We start from the raw sequence: 22940 nt of genomic DNA, 5'->3' as shown, positions 1-22940 counted from the left end.
CACTCACTCACTCCTCACTCACTCACTCACTCACTCACTCACTCACTCACTCACTCACTCACTCACTCTCACACCGTGTCCACTGAGTGTTACTGATGCTCTTTGAAATCCTTGAAGTCACCAGAAGCATCGTCCTCCTTACCCACAGACTGAAAGCATCCCTTGCACCAGTCCCTTTTCATCTGAGTGGAAGAAGACAGAGGTCTTTGTTTATACCAACTCCACCCTGAAGATCTGTTCACTCCGTTTACCTATGCAAACCGTGGTCATGTCACTCGTTATTGTACGGACTTCTCGTTGGTCACTGATGGGTGTGTCGGTCTTTCTCCTTCTCCCCCTCAAATCTGCATCCCACATTTGTTTCCCAGGAAGCTCTGTGAGGGTGGTGCCCACGGGGCAGCCATCATTGCTCAGCGCTGAGATGTTGTAGGTGTTCTTACATAGATGAATGAACACTCCACGGTGAGAGTAAAAGCCTTTTTGAACTAACAACTCACATATCAGCTCAAGAAATGAAATCTTAGGCTCTAGGCAGGAGGGAAAATAAGCATTGAAAGAAACAGATTTTCAAAAAGCATCTTAGGTATACCTGCTACCATTGAGGCGGTTCCAAGCCAAGAAAGCCTCACCTTTCTCCCTCAGAGTGACTGATGGGTTAGCAGTCCAATGTGTAACCCATGACTAGGCCATCCCTCAGTCACTCAGTTACTCATTCACGTGCTCAGTCACTCACTCTCATTCATTCACTCAGTCACTCACTCATTCACTCACTCACTCACTCATTCACTCACTCACTCACTCACTCACCCACTCACTCATTCACTCACTCACTCATTCACTCACTCACTCAGTCATTCACTCATTCACTCACTCACTCAGTCATTCACTCAGTCACTCACCCACTCACTCATTCACTCACTCACTCAGTCACGCACTCTCTCTCATTCATTCACTCAGTCAGTCACTCACTCATTCATTCACTCACTCAGTCACTCACTCTCTCTCACTCATTCATTCACTCACTCAGTCACTCACTCATCACTCAGTCACTCACTCATTCACTCACTCACTCATTCACTCACCCACTCACTCATCACTCAGTCACTCACTCATTCACACATCCACTCACTCACTCACTCACTCACTCACTCACTCACTCACTCACCCACTCACTCACTGCCATCGAGTCAATTCCGATTCACCGTGACCCTGCAGGGCTGAATGTAACAGCTCCCTTTGTTTCTGAGACGGAAATTCTTCACAGGAGCAGGAAGCTTCATTTTTACCATTGGACCACAGTTGGTAGTTTTGAACTGCTGACCTTAGAGTTCACAACCCAACGTATAATCCACTACACTGTCTCAAAGAAACAAACAAACAAACAAACTCACTACAAGGAGCCCTGATGGCTTAGTGGTCACACAATGGGCTCCTAACCAGTAAGTCAGCATTTCAAACCCATCAGCCAAGAAAGACAAGGCTTTCTACTACTGTAAAGAGTTACAGTCTTCGAAACGCACCAGGACAGGTCTACCTGTCAATAGGGTCGCTATGAGTCCACGTCAATTCGATGTCAGTGACTTTACTACACCACCATGAAAAGCCAAACTCACTGTCATTAACTTGATGTCTGATTCTTTGGTAGAGGGTGGAACTGCCCCTTGAGTTTCTGAGACTGGAATTGTATGGGAGTAAAAAGCCCTGCCCAGAGCAGGCTGGTGGATTCGAACTGCAGACCTCAAGGATCACAGCCCAACATATAACTACTACGCCATCAGGGCTCCTCTAAAAACACTGCCATCAAGTCCGTTCTGGCTCACAGACTCTATTACACAAGAGTTAAACTGCCCCAGGACTATAAAGCTTTGTGGGAGTAGAAAGTCCCATCTTTCTACTGCTGACCTTGGGCGTAATAGCTCAACTCGTAACCCATTACACCACTAGGGCTCCTAGTTTATCTGAAGACAATTATTGCAGTCCCCACAATGTAATAACACCTTATGAATTCTTCCCTGTGTTGAATCTCCCTTTCACTCTTCTTTCCTCTCCCCTCCTGCCCTGTGAGCAAGCGCTGCCCTTCGGATTTCATATAATTGGTTGTCCTAATGAGTACATGCCTCTCTGGTACAGGCCTGTCTATCATTTACCTAAAAAGTTGATCCAAGTGGTTAGATTCAGCTCTAGGCCGGAAATATATCTAAGGCCCAGAGCACAGGGTCCCAATAGTCTCCATCTGACCACCAAACCTGCTCTCTTTTCAGTTTGGTTCCATATTTCCCCCAGTCTAGCCAGGCTCTCCTATGGTGATCCCTTGTAGAGAGGTCAGCAGGGGCCTGGGTCTTAGGGTTGTGGAGACTGATGTGCTTCATCAGTTCTTCCATTTCTGTTTGTTTGTTGTTTACCCTCTCTTTGCTTCCAAGAAACCAAGAGCTGCTCAGTAGATGGCCCTCGTGAGCTTTGAAGACCCTACTTGCTCCATCTGAAGTAGGATGGCACATAGGAAAATTCTTGTCTTTGTAGGCCATGTGCAGTCCACTGACCTTGGTGTCCCGAGACTCCGGTCCCGAGCACCTCAAGAAGTTTGGGGTGCCCTCCCCTGTTGAGCTTGAGTGTCTACGCATGTCTCTACTCGTAGATCTTCATCATCACGCTGAGGACAAGACTGTGTCTGTGAGAGTATTGACCTTCGTTGCCTTGGGCTCTTCCGCTCTACCAGAGTCTTCCTTTGCCTTGATGGTTCTGTGCTGACCTCCCTTTATTGTACGTTGCCTTGTGCTTCGTCCCAGTGAATCTGAGTCTGCCAGTTAGTGATGTGCCTCCCTTCCCTGACCATCACTGGGACCTTTCACAGAATGATGGTTTCTGGCCTTGCAATCTGCTTCTGTAAAGGTTTACAGCCTTGGAAACTCTACCCAGTCCTATAGGAGCTTTATGAGGTGGAATTAACCCTAAGGCAGTGGGGGTTTTTGGTGTTGTTTTTGTGATTGTAAGGAATGTTTTTGTTTTACAGTAGCAGTTTCATATACTATTTGTTCTTTGTGATTCACTAATTTCATAATGTCCTTTATGTTCATCCACGTTATGAGGTGTTTCACACATCGTCGTTATTCTGTAATGCTGCCTAGTATTTTATTGGTGGGCCTTTAACTTGTCGACATCTTTCTACTTTTGTGAATAGGGCCGTGATGCACACATCCCTGCTCATGGCATGGCTCTTATCCCTCTAGGATCTATACTTAGAAGTGGGATTGCTAGATCATATGGTCATTCTATTTCCAATGTTTAAGAAACACCAGGCTGTCTTCCACAATGCCCATCAGCTGTGGATAAGGCTCTCAGTCTCTCCACACCTTGCTCACATTCGTGGTTTTCTATTCTGTGAACCTTTCCGATGAATGCTCTGGTCAGACGACATCTAAGTGTTCCACTTCTCTAAAGCCCTGTTTGTCGCTGCCTGGGTGTCTTTAGTGAGGTGTGTGGTTATGTTGTCTGCCCATTTTTTAACTGGATTACTTGTGTGTTAGATATGTAGGTGGTTTTTGAAGTATGGCAGTTTTCTGTAAATTTTTAGATTAGTCCCCTGTTTGATAGGTCACTGACAAAAGGGGGAAAAAACCACCAGCCTTGAGGTAGTTAGTTTATTGTGCCAACCTGGCCGATTAACACATGTGGGCATAATTGAAGGGCAAAGGGATAAATGGCTCAGGGAGCCTCACCTTTCTAGTTCTCGGATCTCTTGCTTTCTAATGGTCGGACCAGGGTGCAACTGCCTTAGCTAGTTCCCTGCTTCAGCTGGCAAGGCTCACTTCCTGCAAGACATCCCCAAAGAGAAGCTGCATGGACCTACCCCGAAGCAGCCCTGGGTGCTGGAGCAGCCGTGTGGAGACCCCTGCCAGCGCTGAGATGCTCACACATTCACTGACCTGGCTTTCCTCCTGCAGTCGGTGTCATAGTGTGTGTTTTGTGAGATAGAGGAGGACTTTGTGGATTGGTGTTGGACATACGATTACTGTTGGACTTGTGAGCTTGGGCAGCCCTGGGTTGGGATGTTTTCTTGATGTGCACTTAATCATTATATAAAACTCTCTCCTATACATGAGCTTCTGTGGATTTGTTTCTCTAAAGTACCCAGACTGACACAAGTCTGTAAGTTCTCTTTTGGTGAAGTCTTTTCATGCACGTAAATGTTTCATGTGTAGGAGGTCCCAGTCATTTAGTTCATCTTCCTTGTGTGCGTGTGCACTCTTCATTACATTTGATCATGTGTGTATGTCACGTATAAGAGTTCCTAAGTTTAAAAAAAAAAAGAGTCTCTAAGTGATGCAATGACAGGAGGCTACATAGGACCTCTTCTCTGTGAGAAGAGAATCCACCCTCACATCTGCGCAAGGATGAGTCCTAGGAGGGAGAGTTCAGACAGGCTTCCCCCCTCCAACTGTCTTTACGCCCTTCGGACATCAATCACTCCTCCCAGGACACTTGACCTCTGCTCAGCTCAATCATCCGTTACAATGGCCATACAGAATTCACAGGCAATGCTCACAATGGCGAGAGTTTGTTGGGGAAGTCACAGGAGCCCTGCTGGTGTAGGGTTTACCACACTGAGCTGCTGACTGCAAGGTCAGCAGTTTGAAACCACCAACCGCTCTGAGGGAGAAAGACGGAGGTTTCTACGCCCATAAACAGTTATTAACTAAGTCTCAGAAACTCACAATTCTACCCATCTTAAAGGGCCACTAGCAGTCGGCATCAACTTGATGGCAGTGAGTTTTGCTTTGGTTTATTAGGGAAGCTAACAGAGCAAGATAAAAACAAAAAACACCTCAGTCTGTTTCTCCTCATTACTTGTCTCAGTCATGCCGGCAGGAGTGTCTCTCTCGAGCCCTCGGCCTCTCAGCCATGCAGGCCCTTGGCCTCTGCCTTGTTACATGGGGCCAGGAAGCCCCCCACTTTGTCTCATGGTCTTGATGCGGCTCTTCTGCTCTGTGTCGTGGCCTTGGTATTGTTCTCTGCCCTGTCTCATGGTCTCTCTGCTGCATCTCCTGCCTCCACCACTCTCGTTGGGGATCTTGCTTCTGCTCTGCTGGGTGGCTCTTGCTTCTGAGGTGGCTCATTTTGTGCACAGCACAAACGTATAGCTGACCAATCTCCGAGCGAGAGTCTTCTACACCTTATTTTCAGGCTCCCACCCAGCCACTGAGTGGGCGTTACAAAAATGATGGATAGAAGAGCCATAGCAAGTGAGTTTGCCTCAACACACTAAGTTTGTCCCTATTTTTTCTTTGATGACCTTTAGAGTTGTAGGTTTTACATTTAGGTTATTGATCCATCTCGAGTTAGTTTTGCATATAGTGAGATACATGGTTCTTATTTGATTTCTCCAACAATGGATATCCAATTTTGTCAACACCGTTTGTTAAAGAGACTCTCTCTTCTCTAGTTAATGGGTTTCAGCCCTTTGCCAACGATCAGCTCTCCATAAAGATTTACACCAGGGCTCTCAATTCTATTTCATTGGTCTACAAGCTTATCATTGTATGAGGGCAAGGCTGCTTTGACTGCCTCAACCATATGGTAAGTTTTGAGAGTGGGGAGAGTGAGGCTGCCTATTTTGTTCCCCTTCATTAGCAGTGTTTGTTTCTTAAGCACCGATGCCCATGAGCAAACTTAGACTGATGGAAATTTAAGACACCCAGAGTGATGAGGCACAAGTGTCTATCTACTTCTTCTCATGGTAATTCTTATTATCCATCTTCCTCTTTACCATCTACTTTAATATCTGGTGTCATAGTTACAGTGCCACTCTACCATACATACCCTAAGTAGCTGGCTTTAACAAACAGAAATTTATTTTCTCGAACCTTGTTATTTTTGTTGGTGCTTTTAAGTTGGTTCTGACTCACAGCAACCCTATGGATAACAGAACAACACCCTCCCCAACCCCCCAGTCTTATATCACCCTCACAGTCAGGGCTATGTCAGGCATATTGTTGCAGGTAGTGTGTCAGTTTATCTCCTGGAGGGTCCTCTTTACACACACACACACACACACACACACACACACACACACACACACACACACACCTGCCCCGGCACCACTCACAGACTCTCTCTCTTTTATCAAGTCTGATGCAACCAGGGGTCAGACCTCCTTCTCACAGTTCAGGCGGCTAGATGTTTGAATCCAGGCTGCAGCTGAAGGAGAAAAATCTTGTCTCTTGGAGCTTCTGCCCCGAGACAATCTTTTTTTCTTTCTTTCTATTTTTTTTCTTTTTCTTTTTCTCCCCTTCCCCTCCCTTCCTCCCCGCCCCCCCATGCACCCTTGATAATTTATAAATTATTATTATATCTTATATTACACTGCCCGGCGTCTCCCTTCACCCACCCCTCTGCTGCCCGTCCCCCAGAGAAGAGGTTATATGTAGCTCCCTGTGATCAATTCCCCCTTTCTACACCCCCCTTCCCTCCTGGTATCGCCACTGTCACCCCTGGTCCTGAGGGGTTCATCTGTCCTAGATTCCTTGCGTTTCCAATTCCCATCTGTACCGCTGTGCATCATCATCTGGTCTAACCAGGTCTGCAAGGCAGAATTGGGGTCATGGTAGTTGGGGGGAGGAAGCGTTTAAGAACTAGAGGAAGGTTGTGGGTTTCATTATTGCTACACTGAACCCTGAGTGACTCATCTCCCCACTACCCCTCTGCAAGATATGCCCCAGGACAATCTTTAAGTGGCTTGACATTTTGCTCTCTCTTCCCCATCTTTGCTAGCTAGTTTACTTTTAATCTCTGAAAAGATTCTCTCAGGGAATCCTGTCTCAATAAAACTAAGGCAACCCTTTCCTAAATGGGTTTATAATGATGTAATCGAAGTGAGGTTTTACAACACCTATTTGGGGGGACATCATTCAATCCATAGCATAAGGTTACTTCATGGATGAGGTGACACCAAGATCCAATCATATATATAAGAGCCTGGGTGGCAGAGTGGATCGCCCTGGTGGCCAGTTGGAAACCACTAGCAGCCCCTAGGCAGAAAGACCGGGTTTTCTACTCCCGTAACCAGTGACAGTCTCAGAAACCCACAAGGGGACACTATGAGTCCGCATTGTCTCGATGGTGGTGAGTTTTATACTTCATTAATAGATTAGACTGGGGGGGGGGGGGGAAGTGGAGCACAAGAAGGGAAACTGTTAAATTTGTGAAATAGAAACTCAGCTTCAATCCTAGCATCCCCTGTTAGACCCCGTGTCGATACAACTGTAAATTATATACCCCTGTAAGGGACATTTTAAAGTATTTTATTTAAAAGGCCATTTTCCCCAAATTATATATTAGTCAAAGGAAGAAAATTAGAATCTCTTAAAAACCTACCACCCAAGGATGGTTACTGCATACATTTTGCCATTTCTTCTTCTTCGGATACGTTTCAAAGAGAAAGAAAAAGAGAATATTTTCATTTAAATGCCCTGCGAACACTTTCCTATAATTATTTATCTTTTATATTATATTAACTAGTTTGTCCTGCTATGCGGACAGCATTTGCAGACAACAATTGGGACAATCAGTCGAAGGAAAAGTTTTCCAATTGCCAGTAGGTAACGCACTTCAGATGTATGAAGCTAGTCAATATCTCAAATTTGTCAGAACTTAATTTCCCCTGGTAATTTACATGTCTGTGTATCACTTGCTCAAACTGCACTCATGAAAGAGGTTTTTCTGTACCAGGAATTGTGCACATGGTGAGTATTTAATAGTGTCCATTTAATTTAAATTACAATGGACCTTAGTAAACACATTTTATGAGCCCTAAGGTTTATATTTTGTGCTGATTCTTGGCTTTTGAACCACCATAAGACTAATTTGTAATATGTACCAAATACTATAAATTTCAATTTATCTTCATCATTTCCTCAAGAAATGAAGGTCAAAACTGTAAATCTTTGTTCTTAGAAAGTATTTGCTGCTTCAAGAAAAACAATTAGCGCTTTACACATGGGGAAGTAAAAATGTATCCGAGGAAAGTAAAATCTAAATTATGAATTGTTACCTATGAAAATGATCAACATATGTGATGAGGTTTGGCAACCCCAATGAATACAATAATCTAAGCACGTTTTACATTAAGAATAAAACATAGTAAGACTGTTCTCTTGTGATCGTGTCAGATTTTTAAGGTCCATCTGTTTAAAAGCAAGCCTCTGAAAAGAATTGGTCTAGTCCCAGAAACTGTTTGTGATGACAAATGGCTCACAAGCAATTGCTTTCAAAGAAAACAGCTCTCCCCACCCTCGCAAAGACTCTAGTATCCCTACATCATTACTTTGGCCATACACTTAAAAGCTCGCATTGTCCTTCATGATTTGTGCCTTTCAGATCCTTCTACTCCTTCCACCTGTGAACGTGTCCTTTGTGCAACAAATGAACGGATCAACGCTATCATCATTACTCCTGTGCAAGGCGGGTCCTGATTACGCGCGCAGACAAGGGTTTGTTGATTGGGGTAAGCTGTTTAGTTCTTCAACCTGGACATACATATTTGAGTGTTTACTTCCTTTCGTTCCTCCCTTCGATGATGCAAGACCGTACAAATGTTTCTTACAGGTCATCCTCAGAGCTTTGTAACCGTCCCCAAAGTAAGTGTAATACCCTGGCCCCTCCTCAAAGAGGTTCTATATTGATTTGAAAGAAAACTGCTGTTAAAATTGTAATAGCCTGCATTACAAGTAATACACTTTACAAAATGAATCACATAAAATCAATGGAAATACAAATTGTTATTATCCATTTTCACTAATGAATAAGATAGCTGCCAGTTTTCAAATAGCAAAACGTGTCTTTATTTGATTTAATAGTCACATAGTTATGTTTATGGATTGAAAGCCAAGCAGAGAATTGAGGGACGGATGGTCATTCATTCTGAGGCTCTAAATTCTGCTTGTGACTTGATTTCCTTATTCTTTTTTTTTTTTTTAAACCTGTGAACATTGATCATGGCCAGGCCTGACCACGGCTATGTAGAAATTCTAGCCTATTTAAGATATTAAAAATTTTTTATTCTTGCAAAATGTATTAAAGATATATGCTCATAGGAACCCAACACTAGGTTTCCTTACTCATGCAATGAAAGGGACCTATTTCAGGCAAGTTATAAGGCTGAAGAAGCAGCTTCATTAACTTCATGGTAAATTCACCCCTGGGTTTACATACCCAGCAAACTGGGAAATGAAAATGCAGTGACTCCCCCATCAGAGAAAGAATGTAATTCAATTGTGCATGACTATGGAAATCAGTTTATCGTTTATGTCATGTTATATAAAAAAAATGCTGGACAAACATTGTATATCCATATTGGTGGATCAGTAAGAGAGCTATACGTTGTCCAATGGATGAGATCATCATGTATTCAATTAGATTCTACATGAAGGACTGCTGATATAATCTATAGACTAGTATTGATTATAAACATGTTGTTAGACTAAGAAGTGAAAACGAACAAAAATAAAAATGAGATAGTTTTCATTGTTCTATACAAAACCAATCTAAGATCTTCAGATTCATTGGTTGGATTATGCTGCTGACTAACTTACTTGATTATGTTTACGGAGTGATAAATAGCAATACAAGGAAATAACGGGAGGACATTATGAAATCCTGTTGGGAAAGTTTCATGGAAATGGTGAACTGAGTTTCATAGCAAAGGTTGGCATTAAACACATTGTCTAGATCTTATCAGTTTGAGTAGCAAGCAATCATGGGGTTGGCACAGGCCCGAGCAGTGTTTCCTTCCCCTGTTCATGGTGGTGCCCCTGGTGTTGTGCCATCCCATGACTGCAGTGTGCATGTGACTGTTATGAGCCATAGTGTTTTCACTGGCTAATCATCAGGCCATTCTTCCTAGTCTGTGTTAGTTTGGAAGCTGCCCTGAAATCTGTTCAGAAGAAAAGTATACCAGGCTTTTCCATATATTAATACTTATGATGTTATGAGTCTACTGAATAAAGTTAAAAATAAAGCTTATCAATAACAATTTTTCATTATATGTGTCCATTGTTCTTTACAAAGACCCAAAGCTTTATGTCCTATTGAAGCTGTTTTAATTACTTTAAAGCAAGATGGGTACAAAGACAGATTACTTAATAATTGATTAAACCTAAAATGAAAGTGAAACTATCGACAACCAATTATGACTGCCATAGCTGTGGTTTTACATCGCCGAGACAAAGGTGGGTGAGCTGTGAAGCTGGAGTGCAACAACATCCGTAAACATCATCTTCATTTTGTTCTCTCTCAAGCTCAAGTATAGAGTGGGCTTAGAAACCTCCATTAAGAGTTCTTGCTGTTTGCTGGGCTTATAGTATAACCCCCACCACCACCACCAAATTTTTAGACCTGACCTGGCTAGAAGTCTTTGCCCCTGTGTCCAAAGTTCTCTACCATCATCCCCATGCCCTAAGTCCACTGCATAATCATTTCGACTATAAGAAGATGGCTGTGTGAAAAGTCATATTCTTCAAAGACGCCCCCTTGGTCTACCACTGTGAACTTGTAGTCTCCAAAATGCTTGCTTTACACGCAAGTGAACTAAATCCCAGAGAGTGGAAACACAGGCTTGATAAGATCAGAGCAACAGCCAGCCTTCTTGATTGAGACCATACCAAAAATACAAAGTGATTGCAATATATCCATAGATAATGGATATATCAAAAACAAGACACTATCCATCATCATTATGAAAACCATTTATGACACTTCTTTTACATAAACCCAGAAAGAACTTATTTACTTCAAGAACTATACTTTATTTCTGTGAGATCAGCAATTGGCTAAAGCTCTTTTAAGAAGGCAGTGGTTCCAATGCTCTTGTTTGTACTGATTCTTGAATTGGTCTGCAGTTCAGCACCTGATGGGATCATTCCTTTACCCCCAAATTCCAAACATATCTAAGAGGGATGGCCAAACTTGCATATCCTCTTATACTATCCCCACGTCTTTCTACAGCCTGGAAGCCAAACAATCTTTAGAGATCTTCATCTCTCAGAGCTTCAATCAATGCCACTGACTTCCTTCTGCTGTCCCTTTCCTGCCTGTGTATCGGAAGCTTTCATTTTGTATTTAATGGCACCATGATTGTGAGGCCAAGACCAGCATGGTGATTACTTACTGCCTCCTAGTCCAGTACGCTGAGTTCTCTGGTCTCTCTCCAGCTTCAGTCAATTGTCTAACTGGGCAACCTTTGCTAATCTTGCCTTTTCCTTCTTCTTTCCTAAATCCTTCTGGAAGAATGTGTGTGTGTGTGTGTGTGTGTACAGAGAGAAATAAGAAAATATTTGATGACTATGCATATATCTGAAAATATCATTTAAGAAGTTCCAAATATAGTTTTGTTTTGTTTTTTAATTGGGATATTTGCTTACATGTCTTTCTACTTACTAGCTTTTTGTTTTTAAGGCAATAAATCTGCTGTCAGTAAGCCAGTTAGGATTCCTGGTGAGCCTATGTATTTCAGAATAGAACTGAACTCCATAGAATTTTCTTGGTGAGGTAGTTAGTTTATTGTGCCAACCTGACCGATAAACACATGTAGGCATAATTGAAGGTCGGAGGGATAAATGGCTCAGTGAGCCTCACATTTGGAGTTCTCGGGTTTCTTGCTTTCTGATGGTTGGACCAGGGTGCAGCTGCCTTAGCCAGTTCCCTGCTTTAGCTGGCAAGGCTCACTTCCTGCCAGGCATCCCCAAAGAGAAGCCACATGTACCTACCCCGATGCAGCCCTGGGTGCTGGAGCAGCTGTGTGGAGACCCCCTGCCAGTACTGAGATGCTTACACATTCACTGATTTGGCTTTCCTCCTGCAGTCGGCATCATTGCATGTGTTTTGTCAGATGGAGGAGGACTTTGTGGATTGGTGTCAGACAAATGGGTTAATGTTGGACTTGTGGGCTTGGGCAGCACTAGGTTGGGATGTTTTCTTGATGTGCACTTGCCCTTTATATAAAACTCTCTCTTATGAGTTTCTGTGGATTTGTTTCTCTAAAGTACCCAGACTAACACACTGAGCTAAAATCTTTACAGAAGCAGACAAATAGATCTTTTTTTTCTGCAATGCCATGAAGTAGGTTAGAACCACCAGTGTTTTCGTTAGTAGTCAAGTGCAAAGAATTGGGGTCATCCAAGGACTGCTTACCAGGTGAGCATGGAGTTGGTTCTGACCCAGAGAGAACCTCTATAGGGTTTCTGAGAATATAAACCTTTACAGAAGTGGATGTCTCCCCCTTCTCACTGGGAGCAGATGGTTGGTTTGAACCACCAACTTTGTGGTTAGCAGCCCAACACGTATACCGTAGTACCACCAGAGCTCCTTTATAAGGTGACAACAGCTATTTAATCTAATAATGGACAAAAAACCATCAGTATGATTTTCTTGACTCTAAAAACACAGATCTCTTCACCTGTCCTTTTGTATGCGCACTTTTTTAATTGAAAAGGCATTGTCCTCCAATCTGTTCTTTCAATTAAATTATTCAGAATTAGCACCAACTACAAAGGTCCCAAGCAAGCCCTTTGGAAAATCATTTTCCAAAAGAGGAAGAGATTTAACCAAGAAAGTAATTCTGATAAGCCAGATATGTGGTAGGAATCCCACTATGGAACTTACTTTCAACTGATGGAGATACACTTTTAATTTCTAATTCTTAGTTCCTCCTGGCACACTTGCTAGGTTCAGTAATACTCTTGTTAAGAACCATCAATTTCAACTAATATTTTACAGCTATCTTCAGTCTACTAAAACAGCACTTGAATCATTTTGAAAATAAGAATCAAACCCTCAGAACTAGTTGAAGATTCCCATAAAGTCTGGGTAATCAAACTGCGAGGAAATTCTGATCCAGAAATTATGGTGATTTATGGGATACCCATCTTATAAAGTTGATCGCTGCTAATTCCCACTCAAGAGTTTGGGGTATTGTATTAAACAAATGGGGGGAATGGAATTCTTAGATGAGGGCACAAGACTGGGGTTCTTAGACATCTCTCTGTGTTTCTGTCAGAATAGAACTTGGAGTGGAGGTCCAACCTGTGACCTCCGCATTCCCATGATCAGGGTTCAATGCCTAGTTCAGCCACTTGCTAGCTATTGACAATGGTTAAATGCCAGGTTCCTCATCTATAAAAAGGGAAGGGGAAATTAAAACACTTACACTATCAAGTGGGTTTGATGATTAAATGGAGAATCCCCACCAGGCACATAGCGCAGAGCCTGACCCTTAAGAAGCCCTTAAGTGTTATCTATTATAGGAACTTCATAGCATGAATCTTGACAAGACCTTAAAGACCAACCATCTAAGGCCCTCCCCATTCCATAGGCGATACCACATAAACTAAGTGAAAAGTAATAACCTCCCCCAAATCCTACCCATTGGAAAAAACTGAGAGTAAAACCCTGGTCTCTCCCATGTCCAGTGTCCTTCCCCTTGTTATCCTATTGAGAATGTAGGACTGAGAATGTCCTAGACAAGTTCTGATTGCTATTTCCAAACAATAAATCAAACATTGTTTGAGTGCGGCTAAGATGACACAAGAAAAATACAAAACCACACACTGGAATCAGGATAAAGCAGAGTACCTTCAATGAGACATAGGGAATTGCAGGGATGAAGTTAAGGTAAGGATTGAGAGACCTGTCACATCGACTGCTGTTTTGTCACTGATTGTGGACACAATGCCCACTTACTTTGTTCCTATTCTCAGATTGCAAAAATAGAAACTGTTATCAAACGCTGCTGGTTGGTGTCAAGAAAAGCCAATAAAGATGATTCCTCTACCAATATAAAACTGTTCCATAAAAGCTTAGTAATCAACAGTATTTAAGCTGCCTGCCGCTGAGCCTCTGACAGTGTGCCCGTGTTTTATTGATGGCGTTTATGGACTTTCACAACCCAAGCTTTCACTCTTTATGAGTTGTGTATAAATTTGGGAAGTGGTTGAAACCGCATTTCAAATCAAAACCACTTTTGAGGCACCCTGCCAAAAGTAGGGAATTCTTACATCTGGCACACAGCTCAACGGAAGGGGATCTGCCCGTTGGAGAACTGAAAATCTTATGAATACTGTGGGCCTCAGCAAAATATGATTCTGGAGAATAAGTATATACAGAATTTTCCCCCACCCAGCATATGGGCTGGATATGTTACTTTGTTGCACATAGCTATCATTAGAGGAACAATAATTCTCGCATGCTTCTTCTCTTTGCTAATCATTTGACTACAGAGACACACATTGCATATAACCTTCTCACAGCATTTATCTAAATGCATCTTAGTTATGGAAGCACTTTCTCTTCCTTAGTTTGTCTCACAATGCCTTGGTATCTAGATGTACTCTGTGCCTATTTGTACAATTGAACTGCATTTAAAATTATCTGTGTTTGCTTTCAACACCGCTATCCCATCTCCACTCCCAAATTGACCTTCCATCTTCAAGGCCACAACACCTAGCACAACAGAAAGCCAACTAGTTGGGGAAGGAAAAGGAGGGGTGAGAGAGAGGAAGACATTTATTTGCTCTGTAGGAAGGCAAATGGACATCCCTTTCATTCAGAGATAATCTCAACTTGAAAACGGAATAAGCATATGGAGACAGAATCAAGCAGGCAGCCTAGATCAACACATAGCAAGTCTAGGCTGATTCAAGAGTTACTCCTCCTACTTTTCCAATTAGTCCCCGAGGGTAGCCAGATACTGATGGGCCCCTGAGGGTGTGTTATTTTGGTAACATCATGGAATCACTAACTCACTGCTGATTTATACTTCTTGCTGCCATTGAGTCAAAGTACTGACTCATAGCGACCCTCTAGGGCAGTGTTGAACTGCCCCTGTGAGTTTCTGAGATGGTAACTATTTACTGGAATAGAAAGCCCAGTCTTTGCCCTGTAGAGGGATTGGTGGTTTCAAACTGCTGACCTTGCTGATGGCTGTCCAACATATCACTACGATGTCCCCAGGGCTCCTGTGCCATATACTAAATACTGAATTATGTCACTGTAAGCTAAGCATTGAGCTGCCTCTTCAGGAGAAAGATGAGGCTCTCTTCTCTAGTTCATTCCGATTTACAGGCTCAGGAACCCTCCAGAGGGTCACCATGAGTCGGAATTGACCTCATGGCAGTAGGTTTGACTTTGGATATTGGGGAGTAATTAGTGCTAGCAGCACTGTAGATTAGGAATTGGGCTGCTAACCACAGGATTGTGGTTCAAATCCGCCAACTGCCATGGGAAAAAAAAATGAGGTTGCATGTTCCTATAAATATTTACAATCTTGGAAATCCTCCACATATGATGCTCACCTTTCCGACACAACCACTGAAGACAAAGCTGGTGAATAAGCAAATGTAGTGAAGAAAGTTGATGGTACCTGGCTATCAAAAGATATAGCATCTGGGGTCTTAAAGGCTTGAAGGTAAACAAGTGGACATCTAGCTCAGAAGCAACAAAGCCCCCATGGAAGAAGCACACCAGCCTGTGCAATCATGAGGTGTCAAAGAGATCAGGTATCAGGCATCATCAGAACAAAAATTCTTACCATAGTGAATGAGGGGGTAAGTGGGGAGTGGAGACCGAAAGCCCATTTGTAGGCCACTGGAGATCCCCTTGCAGAGAGATCTCGGGGAGGAGACGAGCCAGTCAGGGTGTGATGTAGCAACGATGAAAAGTACAACTTTCCTCTAGTTCTTAAATGCTTCCACCCCAATTACTAACATGATCCAAATTCTACCTTGCAAGTCTGGCGGGACCAGAGGATGTACACTGGTACAGATAGGAACTGGAAACACAGGGAATCCAGGGCAGATGATCCCTTCAGGACCAGTGGTGTGAGTGGCGATACTGGGAGGGTAGAAGGAGGGTGGGTTGGAAAGAGGGAATCGATTACAAGGATCTACATGTGACCTCCTCCCTGAGGGACGGACAACAGAAAAGTGGGTGAAGGGAGACGTCGGACAGGACAAGATATGACAAAATAATAATTTATAAATTATCAAGGGTTCATAAGGGAAGGGGAGCGGGGAGGGAGGGAGAAAAATGAGGGCCTGATGCCAGGGGCTTAAGTGGAGAGCAAATGTTTTGAGAATGATGAGGGCAATGAATGTACAAATGTGCTTTACACAATTGATGTATGTATGGATTGTGATAAGAGTTGTATGAGCCCCTAATAAAATGATTTAAAAAAAAAGAACTAGAAAAAAAAAAAAAGAAATCCTCCACAGAGTGCTTATGAATTGGAATCAACTCAATGGCAGTGGACATGACTGGGGGTCAATGGCATGGAATGGAGAAAAGCGCTTCTTTTGCTTAGAGTCAAGGGAGGAGCATAGTGACACAGCTAAGGAGGAGAGCCAAGAACATACTCGCTAAAGGAAGCTTGAAAGTTTGCTCCCAATGGCTGAAAGTGGACAGTGCCCTGCGTATCTTAAATACTTCTCTGTATATAAAGGAGCCATCATTACAGATGCAATGAGACCTTGAGTTGAAGTCATACAAGGAGATGGTAGGCAGGGACACATTGATGAAGCAAGGAGAGGAAGAGATGAAGAATTTCTAAAACAAGGAAATAAAAATAACAAAATGATGCCAAAGCTCCTAAGGCAAATGGCACCCACCTATAACAAATCCAAGCATAGAAAGCACAGCATAATATAACATTTTATAATTCACAGAATAGTTTTGTATCTGTGAAAGCAGTGCTAAGCTGTGATCTGAATTTCCTATTAACAGAAATTATTTTTTTCTTCGGATTCTCTTTTTTGCCCTGTGTTTCTTCTCACCCCCACTCACCCTCTTAGATTCCCTCTGTACCATTTCTAGAAGTCAGAGAATGCTACAATGACCTATGGTAGTCCCACATTTCCAAACAGTACACCTCAATTAGAAATGCCAGCTTTTTAACCTGCATTAGAAATGTTTTGAGAATGATGAGGGCAATGAACGTACAAATGCACTTTACACAATTGATGTATGTATGGATTCTGATAAGAGTTGTAGGAGCCCCTAATAAAATGATTTTTTTTAAAAAAAGGCTTTTTAAAAAAGTAAACTTTTATACCAAGGGCTCAAGTAGAAATGAAATGTTTTAAAAATTATGTACAAATGTGCTTGACACAATGTATGTATGGATTGTGATAAGAGCTGTAAGAGCCCCCAATAAAATGATTTAAAAAAAATAAAAATAAATTTAAAAGTTAAAAAAAAAGAAAGAAAAAGAAAGCAATCTAATGGGAGATAGAAGAGAATGTGGAACAGGGTCCTTGGGAATTTGGGTCTGATAGACTATTGATAGATCTCCTGGTCCCCTCGAGTTTCTATACTTGTCAGAGAGAGCTGGGAAACCAACACACCAAACCCAAACCAAACTCACCGCCACTGAGTCCATTCTGATTCAAAGGGACCCTATAGGTCAGTTAGAACTGTCCCCGGAAGTCTTTGGGGAGTAGAAAGCTGATTGCCTCCTGGATTCCAACTGCTGACCTTGCAGTTAGCAGCCCAATCTGTAACAAGGACTATACTCTCAGGGCTCCTTGTCAAAGAGAGCAGCAGGCAGAGCTCCCAGCTTACCTCGTCCCCAAGGAAACTACAGGCAGAGCATTTCAACATGGCACCAAGAAGACAAACCTACCCAAGGCTAAGAAACAATGTAAAATAAGTTGCCTTCACGTTGAACTTTACCCAGACTTTCAATGGCCTTCCATTGACATAGTAAAACCTGATTAATTAACATATGGTTCAATTGGAGTTTGTAATATTTAGGACTGAGCAAGATCTCTCCATTTGCTTTCACGGATCAGGCACATAGTTAATCAAACAAATGAGCAGGGTAAACAAGGTTCAAAAAGGAATATATGAGAGTGAACAAAGTACCATCTATCAATTAAATCTAGCCTTTCTTCACACTTTCAACACCTGGCATCCATGGGTCACTCGCTACATTCAGTATTTTCTTAATTCATTTAGAATTGGTGTAACTGAAAAATGTTAACCACTGCATTCTTTGGAATAGGCATAACTTCAAAAATAATAGATTACTTCTTAAAAACTGTATTTTAAGTTTTCATCAATTCAGACATTCTTTCATTCTATAAATCCAAAGTATTAACATATGTCTGACAAATAGAGAGAAAGATATCAAACCTACCTGCCTATCCACCTAACCTCAGAAAATCATTAAAAAATATTGTCAGGCAATGTCAAGTACTTTCTGTATTTAAAAACATGAGTAATTCTGAAGATTTATGAAAACAATACAGGAAGTAGCCCGTTTGCAAAGTGATGTTGTACCTGATATTCTAACCTTAGACCTAAGTAAAGTATTAGACAATGTTTGCTTTGCTGAATAAATTAAAATCAGCACCTTATTCTTTATCACAAGTCTTACCTTGTCTGGTGCGAAATTCCCTGTCCCATCTTCTTAACCTCAAAATCTGGCCTCTGGGGCCAGGTATAGCATTAGAATAAATATTTAAAATTAGTGATTGGTACAAAGGCGTATGTGAGTGAGAATATGTCAAACAATCCACTGGAGACACCAATGGTTAAGTGTGGCTAACTAATTAAAAGGTCAGCAGTTCAAACCCACCCAGAGGCATCTGAGAAGACTTTGTAGTCTGCTTCCAAAAAAGGCACAGCCGTGAAAAGCTTATGGAACAGTGTTATTCTGAACACATGGGGTCGCTATGAGTCAGAATCAATTCAAGGGCAATGCACAGCAACAGAGCATGCCGATAATAACAATTAACTCGCAGAGTTTAAGGATAACGTCAGAGAAATGGACCTGATAACGTCTAACTTTCTCAGTCTGATTATCACATGCCAAAACTTCTGGACAACTCTCATTGATTGAATCTCCTCTTGAGGCTAAAATGTGACCCAGCCCAAATTTGGACTCTTTTGCCTCATTGTGGGTCAAAGGCACATTTGATTGGACAGGAATAAAGCCAGCTCTTCAAATTGGCACTACAAGCAACTTAGTTTAAAGTTCTAGGTCACGCTAGCCTAGAGAAGGCACTTGAAGATGATGGGTCTTCTTCACCACCGTGCATGGACTGAGCTGGGGATAGGGCTCATCTCCAAAGGTGACTCTCTGTTACATCTATCTTGTTCTCCTGGAAGCTCTATTCCAATTTTGCACAAGTTCTTTGGGAGAATAATGGTGACAACCTTGTTTCAAGTTATAGCTCCACTTAGAAGAGAAGCTAGTTTGCTTGTTTGGGGTTTTGGTCTTCACACTCAGCCCTCAACTGTTCATGCATATGCTGGAAAGTAGTGTCTTCAATAATAAAATAATATGCTTGACTTTCCAACATGTTTTATCTCTGGGGGCTTTCCTTTTGTTTTTGGCAGCATTACAAGGCTTATTTTCTTAATTATGTCTGACTCAGATTAATGTTACAAGTAACATTAGTTGAGCATTGACATACATACAAACACCACACACCAATTGGTAGTGGGGAGAATGCCCAGAAACATATTGTAAATTAGAGAAAGATGGTCTGAGATTATGTTTTTGCTGTTGGCAATTCACAAACTAGATACTCTAGATCAATCCAGAGTTTGCTCTGTTTATACTAAGCACTCCATGTAGCCAAATAATCACATTAACTAATTACCACCACGAGACATGGATAGACTCTGTCATTACGCATAAAGCCAGGTCTGTCCACACACCACTTAAAAATCAAACAAGCCGGCGTTATCTAGTTTGCTTGTATTTCTCAATTCATGATCAACATAATGGCCTGATCTCTCCACTGCTAGGAGATAGCTACACAGACCTGCCTAGAGTTCCCTCTTAGGCTTGGAGATCTTTGGGGATGAACTTTAGCTCTGTCTCTTTGGGGGATTAAGCACAGCTTCCCCTGCTTTGAGTGCCTGAGTGGAAGAGGCAGTTAACTGTGAAACCTGCTAAGGGAAAGGTTGGAAGTTCAAGTCCACCCAATGGTGCCTCGAAAGAATGGCACCGTTCTTGGGGCAAGTAAGACATTTGCCCAACAATCAGCCTCTGAAAGCCCAGGGAGCACAGTTCTCGTCTAACCTCAAGGGGTAACGGGGGTGAGGGGTGGGAGGGTCACAATGAGTCTCTCATTTCCTGAAAACACTTCCTAGACTTTTCCCTTTCACTTGAAAGCCCATAAAGCACAGTCATTGGAATAAACCCCTGTTGATGCCCCTTGATGCCCACTCACCTATCTTCTCTTCGGCTTGGCTGCTCTCCACAGTCTCCGTCGGAGGCTGGGCTGTTGCCTTAGCAGCAGCGTCCTCGGCAGCAGGGGTGGTGGCAGCAGCAGCATCAGTGACGGCAGCAGGCACATCGGCTTGTTTAGGCTCCTCCTTAGCTGGGGGGTCATCGGCCTTGGAGGACGGCAAGTTATCAGTGGAAGCTTTAGTGGCACTTTCTGTCTCCGCAGAGCCAGCCTTCTCCTCCGAGGGGGCAGTAGCTTGAGGGGCTGCCTGCTCAGTGGCAGCATCAGGGGTGCCCTCCCCCTTCTTCTCCTCAGAAGGAGCTTCTCCGGCTTTCCCGGTCTCCTCAGACTTGGGGCCAGTGGTTGGGGCTCCATCAGCGGTGGTAGGACCATCTCCCTCCTTCTTCTCCACCCCATCAGCCACAGGGACCTCCTCCTTCTTCTCGTTCACGTCAGCCTCAGCAGTTTGGCCATCGCCCTTCTTCTCCCCTTTGAGCTTTTTCCTTGTTATGTGTCCACGGAAGCTGGCTTGGATTTTGGTTGCAGCCTTATGAGCTTTATCTTCTGGTTTGATGCCATCCTGCTCAATCTTTTGGTCCTCATCATTTTTTTCAACCTTTGTGAGAAAAGGGGAGAAATGAAAGGAGAGAATGGGGTGATTCAACATTCACTGAGTGATTTACTGCGTGCTGAGCACTGTATTTGGAGCTGGGAAAGGAAGCGAGAGAACTGGGTGGAGAACACATTCTTTGGTGGCCTTGCAGCATCATGGGCATTATTCTGTATGTTTCCCTTCCCAGGTTCAATGGCTCTCCATTGCCAAACTTAAATCAGCTATTTTAAAAGGCAGGTACTTGGCCATTGAAATTGTATTTGTTTTTGTTTTTCAATTTTAATAGTAGAAGACTTCCAAAAGATACTGCTTTTTCAGACTTTCTGAAAAACACTGTGAATTTTTATGATTTTATAAACTTGATAGAAAAATCCCTTAAGAGCTCCAGCGCTAGCAGGAAACCCGTAGAATCCACCCAGGTATTGTCCAAGCTGCAAATGAATTTGAGGGCGTTGAGGGATCAATTCAGAAGGGGGACAAGTCAGAATATTGATCACAAGTGATACACCCTCTCTTGCGTAGTCCAATGTCAATAACAAGCAGGCCAGATCTTCAAAATATAATTGGTAAGTGGCCAGCCCTGAGTATTTGGTTTTGAACAGGGAAGAAACAGCACCCACACCTGTTCCCATAGTTAGCAAGAGGGGTGTGCGCTGGTCAAGTCACCATCTGGGACTCCTAACCCCAGTCGCTATGGGTAGGCATCAACTCCACAGCAGTGAATCTGGAGCTGTATTTTATCTTCTCCCAACCAGCTTAGACATAACATTAATTTTAGATTAATTACAATAGACAAAAGACTAGCGTGTCAAATGTTTACCTTTCCACTACAGCATGACATGTGCGGCCAAGGGCATTTGTCCACATGGACGTTTTATCAGAGGATAGGAACAGATGATCTGGTCAAGGAAAGAAATTGGCAGCAAAGCCCACAGCATTCTATATGATGCCTGGGTCACCAGGGGACCTCGGCATGGTTGCTGACCTCGATTCTTTCCTTCATTTAACTTTCGAGCATCTATGAGTTGAACACTATTCTGGGCACTGGGGAAATACAGATTTCCGATGGTCTTAGGAAACAAGACACTACTGTATCCGTCTCCAGGCAGGTCCATCCACATGCAGATATGCCCACCTACAAGTACCCAGCATGAAGACTGTTACCCATGTTACACCATACTTCAAGATAAAATTTCATTGATTTGTCATTAGAAATCAATATTTCACAATAAATAATTACATATTGTTTTGTGATTAATCACTATGCTTTATGTTCACCTTGTAACAATGAAAATGCATCCTGCCTACCAGATATTTACATTACGATTCATAACAGTAGCAAAATTGCGGTTATTAAGTAGCAATGAAAACGATTTTATAGTTGGGGGTCACCACAACATGAGGAACTATATTAAAGGGTTGCAGCATTAGGAAGCTTGAGAACAAGTGGTTTAGACACAACTAATAAAAGAGTGCTTAGCGTGTATCAAATCTGGTGCTTGGCCCAACCTTGGCCTTGGCCTTGGAATTTGCTCCAGTTGAGGAGGTAGGCCACAGCAAGTCAGCACAGTGATCTGCTTTCTTCCAGTCAGATCAGCTCTGTCCCAGATCCTGCTAATCATGTGGTCCTGTAAGACATTACACGGACAAGCATACGGGCCATCACAGCTTAGATCTATCCACATGCTAGTGGCTCTAAGAAGATGTTTTTGCAAGCAAACTACATATGAGCATAAATACAGCAATAACAATTTTCTGAGGAAGATTCAAGGCAAGTGTTTCATCATCCTCATTTAACTGCATTATCCATATGAAGAAGGGTTGCGTCAAGGGATAAGTCCTTTGCTGAGGCCTGGCTCCCTCCTCCTCCCCCCAGTGCTGTGCTGTGACACTGCTCTGTTCTCTGATGCACTACCACCTGCCGCTCTCCTGCTGCTACTGATGTCTCCTACAGGGAGACACACAGCACAATCTGGGGCAACAGAGCAGCTGTCCCTGCCAGGAACTTTCTGCTCAGCGATGGAAGCATAACCCTGTTAAATTAACAGTTGTGAATGGAGCGTGGAGCCAATATGCTGTTCATTTATTTTACTCGATCCTGG

General features: G+C 42.8%; 1 protein-coding gene across 2 annotated transcripts in view; it reads right to left on the bottom strand.

The window, feature by feature from the left end:
* Positions 1-22940, bottom strand: part of GAP43 (growth associated protein 43) — a 116034-nt gene that overhangs the window by 35712 nt on the left and 57382 nt on the right. For both annotated transcript variants that reach the window (XM_045286205.1, XM_004706413.4), the window contains exon 2: positions 20229-20841. In XM_045286205.1, the coding sequence (XP_045142140.1) occupies positions 20229-20841 (613 nt within the window). The remainder of the gene's footprint in view (positions 1-20228; positions 20842-22940) is intronic.

Source organism: Echinops telfairi, unplaced genomic scaffold (genome assembly GCF_000313985.2).
Source record: "Echinops telfairi isolate 266 unplaced genomic scaffold, ASM31398v2 ScPeMD7_6;HRSCAF=24_0, whole genome shotgun sequence".
Classification (NCBI taxonomy): Eukaryota; Metazoa; Chordata; class Mammalia; order Afrosoricida; family Tenrecidae; genus Echinops; species Echinops telfairi.
This window is presented reverse-complemented; position numbering and strand designations above follow the sequence as displayed.